The 14,408-nt window shown below is 51.9% G+C and overlaps 1 protein-coding gene across 5 annotated transcripts in view; it reads right to left on the reverse strand.

The window, feature by feature from the left end:
* The window catches only part of LOC114843023 (glutamate receptor ionotropic, NMDA 2D), a 69,291-nt gene that overhangs the window by 15,687 nt on the left and 39,196 nt on the right, over positions 1-14,408 (reverse strand). For all 5 annotated transcript variants that reach the window (XM_029129205.3, XM_029129206.3, XM_041067785.1 and 2 more), the window contains 9 exons: positions 12,168-12,506; positions 11,648-11,854; positions 10,424-10,690; positions 7,655-7,983; positions 6,510-6,624; positions 3,177-3,382; positions 2,490-2,658; positions 1,115-1,268; positions 525-650 (listed from right to left, as the gene is read on the reverse strand). In XM_029129205.3, the coding sequence (XP_028985038.1) occupies positions 525-650; positions 1,115-1,268; positions 2,490-2,658; positions 3,177-3,382; positions 6,510-6,624; positions 7,655-7,983; positions 10,424-10,690; positions 11,648-11,854; positions 12,168-12,506 (1,912 nt within the window). The remainder of the gene's footprint in view (positions 1-524; positions 651-1,114; positions 1,269-2,489; positions 2,659-3,176; positions 3,383-6,509; positions 6,625-7,654; positions 7,984-10,423; positions 10,691-11,647; positions 11,855-12,167; positions 12,507-14,408) is intronic.

Here is a 14,408-nt window from a genome sequence, read left to right on the forward strand (position 1 = left end):
ATACGTATCGAGGACGGCGGGTTTCAACGCGGCTGCTACAGTACGTGATCCCACAAATGATTAAACCACTCGGAGCAAATCGGCGCATGGCGGGAGCGAAATAGGGAGGGAGGGAGCCGAGAGATGATCGTGAATGAGGGGGATGAAGAAAAGGGCGACAGCGAGGCAAAGTGATGCAGTTGGAGAGGAAGCCCAGGCTGGGCGTCGGACCGAGGCGGGAGGCGGACGGAGCACCAGGGGCACAGAGCACGCTGCTGAATTAAACATGGCAGCATCAGCATCAGCATCAGCATCAGCATCAGCATCAGCGAACTCCGCTGTACGTATCATTTCCTCTTTGCCACAGTTGCAGTTAAATGGAAAACAAAAGTTCATTATCGTATTAGAAATCATTCTCTCTTCAATGTTTTTTTAACCACTAAACCCAGAGTGTGTTCAGTGTTTGCCCGTGTGATCTATGTGACAACTGCACGCGGAACCATCCATCAGACGGGGAAACCCGGCCGCTCGGACGCGTCACTCACTCTTGCCGGTCTGGAGACTGCGGTTGTAGCCCACGGGGCTGAAGAACTCGAAGATGAAGACGGTCACAGCCACCACGGTCAGGCACATGACGAACATCATCACCCACACCGCCGGACTGTAGGGCTCTGCGAGAACACAAGAGCAATGTCTGTAATATTATAACGTACTGTGCGTGTGATAAACTCTCATTATTAGCAGGAGCAGCAGAGGTTGTCTTAGCGACAGAAGAGACAAAAGAGTTTCATGACCAGGGCACGGTCTGTACTGTGCGCTGTCTCTTGCTGTGAAACCAGAAATCATTGGAGAAATCATTCTCCACAAGTCCATAAACACTGTTTCTCTCCCTTTTTTTTACAATCATCTCAGTGCAGTCTATCGGCCAATACCAACACTTTTCCCACTGGAGCTTTGAGTCTGCTGACGGAGTGAAACTCTAAGTTGTGAAGACGGCTGAGAAAAAGTAAAAGGCTAATCTTGATGTGAGGACCAGCAGCCAAAGAGTGAGGCGTTTTATGCAAACTCAACATTTCTCAATTTGATTGGATGCTGTACACGGGCTTGATCCTTCCCACAGAAAAGACCCTCTTACCTAAGAAAGCGGAGGGCGAGACGGTTCCGTTGCTACGGGAGACCATGACACTGATCCCCGTCTCCACGAAGGGCACAGAGAAATCCACGACCTCCGACCTCTCCTCATTGATAGTCAGGGAGCCGATTGCCATGTCGGCTCGCTTGTATACCACCTGAAGGGCACAAGAATGAGCAGCGGCAGAAGAAACTAATTAGGGCTAATTCTGCGACAATTAAACAGACCCAGCCAATCTTTTACAGTGCGCCAGGGTTTGTTTCCAGGTGACATGGTGAGACATCTGCACACTGACCCCTTGTACGGGCTCAGACACGCCTGTGTGAGAAAGGCCGAGGCTTCAATCGAGTACAAATACTGAACACGTGTCCCCTGAGCGTCTCTTTAGCATACGGAATGAGCCGGAACCCATCTCCCGCCTGCCGCCACCTAGAAAAATCTAAAAACTGCTGCGCTGGCTGATTGTACAAGGGAAATGTTAATCTACATTAGACATGGCACATCCACTCTTCAGAGCAAATCAGCAGAAAAATGAAGCAAAGCGGGAAGCGAGGCGCCCTCCCCTCAACTTTGCCAAGTCTCTGGATTACTTGATCAAAGAATGGCAGGCTTTAGAACATCTGATCAAAAGGCAGACATTAGCTGGAGAAAACAACATTCGCTTGCCCTTTCGCATGTGAAAATAGATTGGAGTGGCAGCTCGGGCCCTGACTCCGGCGTCGGTGACCGGGCAGGAGAACGCAGCGGAACCGCTCTGGAACCCGTGACAAGTGGCGTTTGGCGAGTTCCCCGTGGGGCAGATAGAAATAGCAGGGCACTTCAGCGTAGCGGCGCCAGTATCGATCCCAGCTGAGTGTGAGCGTGTTCGCGTGCTTGTCTGCCTTATATCTTTTCGCCAACATCTTTGTTTCTCGGGGTTCATGAACCTCGGAGAGCAGAAAATATCACAACCAGCCGATGGGGGTGCGACAACGCGTGTGCGTTTATGTGGAGATAGAGTCTGTGCTCCCTGCGTGCGTTAGCTTGTCCGCTTAATTCGTGCAGCCGCGTTTTCGCCCTCCGTTACAGTGCATGTTTATGCCTTCACGCTCGCGTGCGCGCGTGTAACAAATGACAGCTGTCTGATTTCCGGCAGCGGTTAAGTGGCCATAACTCTCAAAGCGATTGATGTGACACATTGGGTTTAAATGGCCGCCCAGCAGGCGGAGGCAACGCCGCTGTGCAGCTAAAAATGCAACAGAAATGACGCCGCGGCAAAAAATAGAAACCTGCACCCGCGCAGGTTTCATAAATATATGCGAGCGACGTTGAGGAGCCATTGCTCTGAGACTCAGACAGGCGGAACCACAGGCAGCCACACACGTCGACAAATACTCGCCTCTCCGATCATGCCGTTCCAAACCCCATCAATTTTCTTGCCGTGCTTCCCGTTGGTCACTAAGTAAAGGTCATACGTGAATCCCACAATGTTGGCCAGTCGTTTGAGGATGTCAATGCAAAAGCCTTTGCAGCACTGCTTCATGGGAGCCACGCCCTCGTGGATGGCACTGAGGAAGAATCACAGGGAAGACGAATGAGTGAAGCGCTAAGAGAACGTGGCTTCAATGCTGGAAACGAGCAAAACCGGAGCAAACAGTCATAGGAAGGAATATTGTGGCCAAAGCCTTGGTGACAGGTCTGATCGACCAGCGCTGGATAGGTGCTGTCATCCCTTCAGTGGCTGATGAACCATAAGGCTCCGCTGTGGACATATCTGATTCCAGACCCCTGAGTCATTCCACTGATCCTCTGGAGTGCAGTCTGTTATTGATTATGGTCAGGGAGTGAGGAGGCCATAGTTTTGATAGGTGATTGATGTTACCTCGATTGGATGGCATCATGGGAGCTTAGGAACTCCATTCATAAGGGTGGTAAATAAAGTACAGAGGCTCCATTACTGATTATGGAAAATTGTATTTCACTGAAAGTTTTATAGGGAATGAATAACAACTGACGTGGACTGTACTTCAAGCAATAAATCATCCCTCTGTAATAGTTTGTCATCTTTTAGCAAAAGGACTCGAACCTGGCATTGAGGGGTCGTCTGCACGGCACCGAGTCCCGGATGCAGGTCCCGGAGGCCGGGTCCGCCAGCTCCACGATGACAAACGGTCGCTCCTCCAGGGTGACGACGCGCAGGTGCTGGGCGTCATCGGGCGGCTTGAGGAACGGCCCGTAGCGCGACCAGGCCGGGTAGCGGAGCCTCAGCACGCCGTTCTCCCACCAGCCTACCTGAAACAGGTAAAAGCAGGTCAGACGCTGCAGATTTTTCTTACGGGTGCCTGGTTTTCAGACACAGGCTCGTTGAACCATCGCGTGGACACCTGAAGCCTGTTGTCCAACGCTGCAGACTGTGGCCACAGATGGACTGCGGAGAAGGATGAAAGCTCAGTGACAGTCTCAATAAAACCAAGCAGCGTGAGCTTCATAAAGCCACTACAGTATTTACTGCAGGCCCGCGGAGCCAGATCTGATTATATTGTACAGGTAGTCTTCAACATGATAGAGTGTCTACTTACTCTATTTTATAATATCAAGCTGTGAATATTTATAGTTCAGTGGGACGGTGGCCATTACCTGGCAAAGCATCTGCAAAGGCAGCACTGATTGCAAGGCTTCACTGAACATCCAGTGAATATTCATATAGTTTTATGTACTAATTAGTACATAAGTGGCAACTCAGGTACTGAACAGGATCAACATGCAATTAAATAGAAATTAATTCCTATCCTAGGTTAAATTTTACTTGATTTATGTGTTTTATACTTTTATATATTTTTTATGTAACAGGCTCGGCTGTGTGTGATTTTCTTTAGTTGTTGACTGGGGTTTTTCTGGGGTTTTGTGACATGGGGACGTCTTAAAGCAGATCATTTCAGCGTGATTTTAAAGTCTGTTTTGGAGCAGCGCTGTGTCCACTGTTGACCTGAAAACGTCTGTCAAGCAACGCCTTCGGCTGTGCTCCCCTCCTCTCGCCACTGTTTGTATGCACCCTGCATGTGTTTGGATGCAGGATATTGAGACAAGGCGGAACCGCACCCCGCAGAAAATCAATACAACAGATTGTTTTATCTTTGTCGTGCAGCACGCGTGACACATCGTGGCGCGATCGCCTGATGAAAGTCACATCTAAGAATCGTGACAGGAGGCGACACGCACCGAAACTACGCAAATGCAAGAAGGTACAGTAAACACACAAACACAGCGAGGGCTTCGCGGCTGGTAACGTTTGGCAGCTCGGCGTAAGCTACCTGTCTGCGTAAAGGCTGGCAGAGAGAGCGGCGAGATGGCAACAATGACAGTGTGTCGACTGCACTACGACCGCGGCGTCGCTCAGGTAGCAGACGGAAACACAGAAACAGAGCGTACGGGAAGAGGGGCAACGCTCGCCGAGCTATCAAACGAACACCCAGAAATACGCTCAGGCAGGCGCCAGGAAAAGAACAGCGGCACAATACCAGGTCCCACGTTTCAAAATGCTGGAACATTTGGGACAAAGGACGTGTTATTGTGTGCAGTAACTGTTTCACGACTGGGGAACATTTCAAAGCTGCAGTGGTGAGTCTCTATCAAAAATGGTCCAAGGAGGGATCAGCGGCGAACCACCGGCCTTTCATTAACACTGCATCCTCTGATGACAGGGTAATGAGCAACGATGGTTCAGGAACAGTTTGAGGAGTTGGAGACGTTGACTTGGCCTCCAAAAATCCCAGGTCTCAGTCCAATCCAGCATCTGTGGGATGCGATAGACAAGTCTGCACCTTGCAACGTACAGGACTTAAACAACCTGCTAACATGTCGGCGATGCAGTCGATACCGCAGCAAATCCCGAGGATCCGCTTTGAGAGCAGAAGGGGAACCAACACAACCGTACCGTACGTATTGGCCGAAAGGTGAAAATGCTGAACACGACACGCTGCCTTTAGAGGTGAAAGAAGCAAAGCTAAAGCTTCCAAGCTTCAGCACCAGCGTGCAGTGTTTCAGTAAGCTAAGCCGGCCGCTCCCAGGCTCTAAGTAATGGTGCAGTCATTGTAAAGAGAACATTAAATATTCAGGGAGAGCCAACAGCGTGGATGTGCATAATAGGCAGATGCAGGCGTCTTATCCTCATTGTGTGTGCGTGACTGTGCAGTTGAGTTTATGCAAGAAGGGTCTAAGCGTATGTGTGTAAGCACACAGACTATGTCCTCATTTGCTGGCGCACACACACACACACACACACACACACACACACACACACACACACACACACACACACACACACACACACACACACACAAGCAAACGTGTGTGTGTGTGTGTGTGTGTGTGTGTGTGTGTGTGTGTGTGTGTGTGTGTGTGTGTGTGTGTGTGTGTGTGTGGATGGAAGCTATAAGCATGTGTTTGTGTGTGTGGGCGGGTTTCGTACCCTGGGCTCGCCGCGGAGCCGAAAGACCGGCGCAGGAGCTTCTAATTGAAAGGGATTTGAGGCATACGGTAGGAGTCAGCATGTTACGACACGCTGAGACTGGACGCTGGTGGGCTGTTAAAGCCAGCGGGAGGCTGAGCACCACCAGTGTGTTTATTTGCGCTCGTGTGTTTTCCGTAGGCGTCCGTGGAAGCATCTGTATTTGTATTAGTGATTATGTGCGGGCTGCAGAGTTCAGAGAGCGCGACGTGTCCTTAAACGTGCCCCGTGAGCCGTCGCGCTGGAGAAAATGGCCATCGCGCTCTCCTCACAGCGAATTATAGGCAGAACGTCTCCGGCATCAGGGATTCCTGAGGAAAATATAAGCTGCGCAGAATATGCACGACATGCGGGGGTTACTGCTCGGTGGCCATGCGAGGCAGGCAGATGGCGGCAACGGAAAGCCCACGAATGAAATCTGCATTTCACATGACACAGAAACACGGCTGAGCCACACATTTACTGTGGCGAGGTGGAAATTCCAATTTGAATCATATTTGATTGATAAATGGCTTTAAAACGACTGTTTCAGCTGTGGAAGCTGCGAGGCTCGTATTTCTTGCGTGATGCAGCACACCGAGTCCAGTCAAACGGTCTGATCTGCGTGGCTTCGCCTTGGGCACCGGCGGCCACAGCGAGCCTCACATGATCACAAACCCATTGACCTACAGCATCCTCGCCGTCAGGGGGACGTTCTTATCACAGACGCCAGCGTGCCACGGATCTCCTCTCACCGTGAACCGTGGCCCGCGCGCGGATTAAGACTCCAGAATGTTGCTCGAATCGGCACAAAAACGTCCCGCGGGTCCCGCCGCTGGGCGCCTTTGTCCTTTCATTTGTTTACAAAGGGCTGCTACAAAATAGCAGCCCCTGGGGAAAGTCAGAGTTTAAAGAGTGCATGGAAATGCTTACATCTTCCCACCCGCGTCCAGGTGTCCAGGAGATGACGTCCAGGAAGGGGTTGGCCAGGTAGCCGTCCCCGTTGAAGGAGTAGTCTCTGCCGCCGAGAGTGATGTTGCTGAAATACCTGCACGTGAGATACAGAAGAAAGAATGGGTAAAAGACAGAAAGTCTGCCCTGTTCTCCTCCCACTTGAAGCTTGTGACAGTCAGGGCTCAGCCTGCTGATCAAATCTACAGATCAGATGCACAGAACCGTCGGGATCTTTGAAGTGAGCGGCTGCTGCTCCCCACGTCGGATGCGAGCGTCGTAGTTCTGTCTGATAATCACACAGGACAGACCTTCTAATTGTCTCCTCGTGTCATCCTTCCGGCTTCAAAACAGTAAATCTGAAAGCTTTTTTGTCGCGCTACATGACGGCACGCCTCAGATGGAGCAGCTTGTAGTTGCAGACAGTGAACAGCAGATAGCAGTGCAAAAAAAAAGGGAAATAGGAACGTCTCCTTCCTCCACGCACCGGCATGATTTTTAAAATAAGAAGAATCCATTAATCATTTCTCGTTACCTGCCGTAGTATTTGTGCTCTGCCTCCTTTCAATGTACTGTAAATGAGCTCATTACCTACATTTGGCTCATTTTCTCTGTACTGTATAACGCATGCATTGTGTGAATGGCGCAAGAATAACTGGCGTCCACAGTGAACCCAAACAATAACCAGCACCACCTGAGCTACCTGTTAGAGTCTGCTACCGTCTGCCCGGCCTACGAGGGATATTACAGCCTGCTCATTAATATACATGAGACATGCTCCGTTTGCTACAGATGCTGGGGTAATTTCGCCAACGCACAACTACACAGACCAACAACTATTTTGCGTGGACGATAGCCAGCTCCAAATACAGACTTCCCCACTGTGCCTGCTCCCTGACACTGAATCTGCCAACTCCACCCACATTCGGTCCAGCTCATTCTGGTACCAAACCAAATTGACACAGAATACGTCTCATCCTTCTCCATTTCTTTTTCCTCCCGTCTCACATTTTTCGCCTGGAGCCTGCCAGCTGACATGCACTTAGCCCACAACTATTAAGTTGTCTTCCTTCCCCCCTCACATTCTCCCCGTAGAGCTGTCCTCCTTCCCGTTATCTCCCTCTCACCTCATCCTGCCCCGCAGTCTCTCGGTCTGATTGGCGTCCGTCATGCAGTTGGTGACAAAGTTGGGCCCACCCGTGGTCCCGTAGTCCTTGCGCATGGCCACCGCCCCGTGAGTCAGCACCGACACACCCCGAGCGATCCTGCGGCGGGGCTCGTCCCTCCAGCCCTGAGGCCGCACGGCGAACAGAGCCCGGGGCAGGCTCTCCGTGGCCAAACCTGAGAGAGCGGGCCCCACAGCGAACCACATGTGCGAGGCCCCGGCCTGACCGGCAGCCCAGGCGGCCCGGAAAACAAGTTCGGCCTCTTCCTGGGAGCAGTACAGCAGACGTACCTGGGGGACAGCAGGAAGGCAGGGAGGTAACAGGGACGAGAGGAGACACACACACACACACACATACTGTGCAGGCTTGTGAGATAAGGAGGGGACAGGGGAGATGAAGGGAAACGGGATGAGGAGAGGGGAAAGATGCTGCATGAAAAAGGCCATAGCGAGTACAGCAAGGATGCTGGGACGGAGCAGAGATACAGCAGCTGGCAGCTAGAAGTCAGGTGTGTGATTCAGAGTGAGAGAGAGAAGAGGCTCAACCGTGACATATGGAATTAAAAGCAGGGGGGAGAAACAACAGGGCAGATAGAGTAAGAACTACTGTAGGAGATATTTATGAGGTGAGGTGACATGACGGAGCAAGGCTAAAGAGACAACACCACACAAGACAGACATTCTGAGGTAAGGAGAGGTGAGGAGGGTGAGGAGGGTGAGGAGGAGGGCAGAAATTGACCAGAGAGGTTTGCTAGGGGTTAGAGGGGAAATTGGAGAGGGGAGAATGGGATTGACTAGAGGAAGATGGAGCTGAGCTGAGCAGGAGAGTATAGAGCGGGTTGAGGTTAAAAATGCTGACAGAGACCAACAAAACGAAAATAACAAGAGCATTAGAAATAAAGTAAATACATAAAAAAATAAGTGGGTGCAGAAAAGAGACAAAAGGGGAATTGAAGGACAGAAACGAGAGAGACCGTCATGGCAGAAGAGGAGGGGGAGTCAGGGAAACCGACTGAAAGCACATTTTGAGAATTGCGCCTTCATTGAATTTTGAACTGTAATGGCTTGGCAAAACAATCCTGCCTGTATGCCAATAAACCTCCAGTGAATTAGGAAGGGAATGAGAGTGACGGGGGGGAGGAGGAAGGGAGGGAGGGAGGGAGGGAGGGAGGAAGAAGGTGACAGACAGAGAGGGAGACTGAATTACGGAGGGAAGGAGAGCACCAGAGTTATATACAGACGCACAATATCTAAAGATGGGAAACGGAGAAAGAGGAACGACACAACGGAAGGAGAGAGAGAGAGCAAAAGAAATACTGACAAGGCAGAAGCTGAAGGTGTAATGGAACAAAAGGCAGACAGCGAGAGCTTTGAGAAGAAATTGACACAGAGACCTGCATCAGTCCATCCACAATAGAACAGATATTACTGTATATATACTGTGCAGGGCAAAGGCAGGATCTAATGCATATGCAGCATCACTCTGTGGCCCCAAGCATCTATAAGGCCTGAACTGATGGAGCTGCTGTGAAAAGCAAGGTTAAAAGGAGGGACTGGACCGCAGCAGCCCGTCGCAGGCACTGCGTTATATTATCAGTGACTCCAGCCGTGTGGAGACTTAAGGATCCGTGCACGCACACTTAGGAGCAGAGATGCAGCGTCCGTGCGGGAACAGCGGCAGTGACCCAGACTAAACTGAGCAGCCTGCGACTCAGGAGACATGCAGCAAGGGGGACGGGCGAGTGGACACGAGGGTCGAACCGGAGCCACACAGAGATGGAGGAGAGCGAGCTTGTCTCCAGGCAAAGAGAGGCAGGAGGGGCGACAGGAGGGGGGGCAGGGAGCAGAAAAGAGACAGAGATGAGCCAAAGATTCGCCAGGAGGTCAAGGAGGATGTTTAGGGAACGATGGGGGGGGGGGGGGGGGGGTCAAAAGAGATGAAGGAAGGACAGTGGAGGAAAACATCAGATCAAGAGGAAAGAAAATAGAGGAAGAGAAGAAGAAGAAGAAGAAGAAGAAGAAGAAGAAGAAGAAGAAGAAGAAGAAGAAGAAGAAGAAGAAGAAGAAGAAGAAGGAGAAGGAGAAGAAGCAGCAGCAGAAGGAGAAGAAGCAGCAGCAGAAGAAGAAGAAGAAGAAGAAGAAGAAGAAGAAGAAGAAGAAGAAGAAGAAGAAGAAGAAGAAGAAGAAGGAGAAGAAGAAGACACCAGTGGCAGGAGAGGGAGAGCAGGAAGCAGCCATAATGAATCAGACCTGAGGTACAAACCGAATCCATGAGTCATTACGGTCAAGGTGAAGTCAAATTAATTAAAAGACGGAGCGATCCGAAGAACCGTCTGCTATATCAGCGCCGGAGTGGAGCTCTGAACTGGACAGGTTCAAAAATCAAGCCAGTGGGTCATTCATCATTAGCTTTTTCACACCATAATCATTTTTTCATAGTTTAGATGCCAAATGTTACAATGGGACTCAGAGGGAGGAAGCAAACTTCCTGGGCTCATTACTCCGGAGCGACTCGTGGTTCCTGTTGTGCTGTTGGCAGATGGGAGGGGGAGAGAAGAACAGAGGGATAGAGGAGAGAGGGGAGAGGGAGACGTGGAGGGACAGAGGGAGAGACGAAGAAGGAAGGAAAAAGCTGGGAAGCCACCTGTCACAACGGAGGCCCCCAATGACACTCACAGCGCTTCCTCCCCTTTCCTCCCCCCTTTCCCTCCCTCCCTCCCCCCTGTCTCACCTGCGCCTCGTTCTCCTTCAGCAGCCTGCGCGTGCGCGCCCCCCCGGGGTCGTCGGTCACGTTCAGGATCACGACGCTCTTCTTCTCCCAGCCGATGAACGAGCCGTCCGTCAGGCCCTCCACCACAGACAGGAAGTCCTGGTAACCGTGGTGACGCGTGGAGACCACCGAGAAGGCGGTCCAGTCGTACTCCTCCAGAACCTCAAAGATGACTTCTAACTGGAGGGCAGTAGAGGAGCTGAACTGAAGAAAGATGGAACCTGATTCCTGATTTGAGGAAGAGAGCAGCAGGTCTGGTTAAACATCTCACTGGGATCTTGTCCACACTGTGACTCAACTGGAGCTATGAAACAGCGAGGAACAACATTTTCACTACAAAGAACTACAACTCTCAGGACTGCTCCATCTTTATGCATAACTCATAGGCATGAGCGCCGGCATCATGGGGCTTGAAGTTTTGGCGGAGCAGCAGCGCTCCTGTAGCCTCAGGGTTAAAACAACTTGGTTTGTTGCACAAATTCTCCTATGACATCCAGAAGGGAGTGTTTCTAAAGAGCCTGTTTAGGGGCTGGGGGGGGTGAGGACTAGCCGAGGGTATATCTTCAAAGAAGTTCATCAAAGTGCTACAATTTAATTCCTTGAGAGTAAATGGCGAAGAAGCAGTTACAGTAATTGTGAGCGCGGATGCAGTGCTGCATTTGATGTTCGACGGTGAGAAGCGCTAGTTTTCCTCTAATGCATCACACGCAAATGTACATTGGACACACACAGAGCCCCCCCTCCTAACCCCCCCCCCATGTCTGCTGATGGTGTCCCTCTCAGGAACATCAGAGGGAGAGCGACAGCCCCTCCTCGGTGCCATTTACAGATCAAACACTGCAGAGTTACAGCAAATCAGTGACCCTGACCTTCAGCTCCTCCAACGTCCCACCGGCACCTCCCCCAAAACCTTTTCTCACGGGGAGGACGTTCGACATTCTGACACTGTACGTCGTTAGCGACGGCGTGAGCAGCTTTATCCCTTTCCTTCATAGCACTGTCCCACTCACCTGTGCTCTCATTTGGCACCACACACACGCACACACACACACACACACGCACACACACGCACACACACATACACACACACACACGCACACACACGCACACACACACACACACACACACACGCTGCAAACACCTTCTCGCCATCCTCCCACCCCCACCCGTCTTCCCTCCTCCTACCTGTGGCATCCTCCCCAGCCCAGCTCCCCCTCCTACTGCCACTATAGGCAGTCCTGTTTGCGCAGAGACAAACTCCAGCATGGGGGCCAGAGGCCCCCACGCTGTGCGAGGGGGCCTCTCCTCTTCGTAAACCAGGCCCTGCAGGGGCCGCGCCGCCAGCAGCTCACACAGCTGGGAAAGCACTGTCTTTGGACTGCTGTCGTTCACCTGCGATGTGAGGTAAAGATGGAAAGTAAGAAGAAGACAGGGCGAGTTGACCAACTGGTGCGTTGTGTTGTGACTTTGTGTTGCTCATACAAAAAATGAATGTCGCATTCATGATTTCTGGCTAACGATACAAGCTGTGGTCAGGGAGCAGAGCTGCAGGAGGAGCCTGGTCATTTGCAGGGCTCCTACAGCAGCAGTGTTCTGTCCATTCAGCTCCAATAATGAGAGTGAGTATGAATAATGGATGGTCGTTTTTATTCCCTTCCTTCAAGTAAGTCTAAATGAGCAGCAGGCGGAGGAGACGGAGTCCAACCTGTAGCCAGATGACGTTGGCAGACCCCCACTGGGTGACCACGCTCTCCCCCAGCGAGCCGTACACCCGGCCGAAGCCGGGGTAGAGCACCCTGCCCCCGGGACCCACCACCGCTGCCTCTGCCTGCACCGTGGCACCGGCATGGATCACGGCAATGTTGAAGTTCATCATGGCCCCCGCATCACGCTCCCGCGGGCTGGGCCGGAGCAGGAGGTGGGGGGAGGCGTCAACCAGACCTGCCCACTCTGCCAGGACCAATAGGAGAGAGAGAGTAGGTATGGCGACCATGGCAACCTGCCAAGGGGGGAGGCAGATATGTATCGCACTAAGAGAGGGAGCCTGGAAGAAGGAGAGACAGCAGGAAGAAGAAGAAGGAGAGGGTGAAGAACAAGCAGGAGAATTAAAATTAAGTTAGACAGTGTTCTTTTTAATGTCCAGTACAGAGGACATCACATCAAATCAAGGAGGAAGAGGATGAACGGGAGGAGCAGATAGAAAAGAAACAAAAAGAAAGTCACGCAAACAGAAAGAGACAGTAATGAATTCTGAACCCAATCACGGACCAATAAAAGTTAGCTGTGGAAAAGGCGGGATGAGGAAACTGGAAAGCAGAGGGGGGAAACTAACAGCGAGGATGAAAAAGGAAGCAAGACAGAAGATGAAATGGGTGCTATTCAGGCTGCAGGCAGCGAAGGAACAATATGAGGAAAAATAGAAAGTGGCCGTTAGAGGGAAGGAGGGCGAGAGAGGAAGAGAGAGAGGGAGAGAGAGAGAGAGAGAGAGAGAGGGAGAGAGAGAGAGTTGAGATTCGGAGGCAGGAGTGAGCCCGAGGACGAGAGCGATCGATGGAGGCGAGAGAGAGAGAGAGCGAGATGAGAGAGAGGGAGGATATGAGGAGAGAGCGACGGAGACGGGAGATAGAGAGAGCTGAGAGAGAGAGTCAAGACAGAGGAGAGAGAGGAGAGGGAGGGAGAAGAGCAGGAGCGGGCAGGAGAGAGAGATGAGGATGAGACGAGAAAGAGAGAGAGGGAGGGAGAGAGAGAGGGAGGGAGAGAGAGAGTTAATAGCAGGCCGAGGTGGTTATTGTGCTGCATGAATGATAACAACAATTAAGACCACTGTACACACACTGGCCCTCACACAGCCGCAGCCACGCACGCACGCACGCACGCACGCACGCACGCACGCACGCACGCACGCACCCGCTCGATAGACGAACGCACGGTCACGCTTGTGCCCGTGGAGTATCGCGGCTTACCGACGGAGCGGCGCAAGGGTTAACGCAGTGTACGCACACACACACACACACACACACACACACACACACACACACACACACACACGCGCTCCCACCGACGGCCACGTGGAGGATAATGACTACCTGGGAGATTGCAGGGTTAATATATGAGCCACACTCACATACAAAAACACAGCACATCATTTTCAATTTACTTCTGGTGCCAGCTGACCCCCCCCCCCCCCCCCCCTCGCTCCCTCCCCCCAGCTCTCCTGTGCGCTGCCTTTTCATATTCGCCGTCATTTCTTCCCATTTCCAGTGCTTCAGGTACTTAACACAATTGCATTGATTAACCGGAGCCTGTTGACATAGCGCTCCCTCTAAAGTCGCCGTCTCCTCCTGCGGCTCCGCTCTCCCTCCGCTCCGTCTTCATCTGACTCCCGCGTCTTTGTTACAGTCTGCCGATTCCTCGACCCTGATCCGTCTCTTGGCCGCGGAACGAAAAGGCAGCAAAGAATAGAAGAGACGGGGGCGCAGGGCAAAAAAAGCGGAGGAATGAGAAAGTACGCTGTGAAATTAATAGAATGGAAAGAGACTGTACACACGGGGCATGTGACTGAAGATGGATTGACCCACGGGAGGGAAGGAGCCCGGCTGGAGTGGGAGACAAGGGGGACGGAGAGGACGAAGTGGGGAGAGATGGCGGCGTGTAATATGAAAGGAGAGCAGCAGGAAAGGCAATATTGATTACAGCGACGTGTAGACGTGTTTGGCCTAAACAAACGCGCCGGCAAACCTTCTGTTTTTGAGTGACAGGCCTCTGGGTGCGTGCGTGCGCGGCCGACGGAATGAGAGGAAGGTGAAGAGATACGGGTGAGAAAAAGACGGAGGCGCGGAGCAATGGGGAGAGACAGAGCCGTTAGTGGAGGAGAGGGAGGAGTGGAACGTAATAATGAAGGGAAGATGGATGAAAAACGGGGCTTTGTTGTTCGTTTGTTTTCCAC

The sequence above is a fragment of the Betta splendens genome, chromosome 16 (assembly GCF_900634795.4).
Source record: "Betta splendens chromosome 16, fBetSpl5.4, whole genome shotgun sequence".
Taxonomy (NCBI): domain Eukaryota; kingdom Metazoa; phylum Chordata; class Actinopteri; order Anabantiformes; family Osphronemidae; genus Betta; species Betta splendens.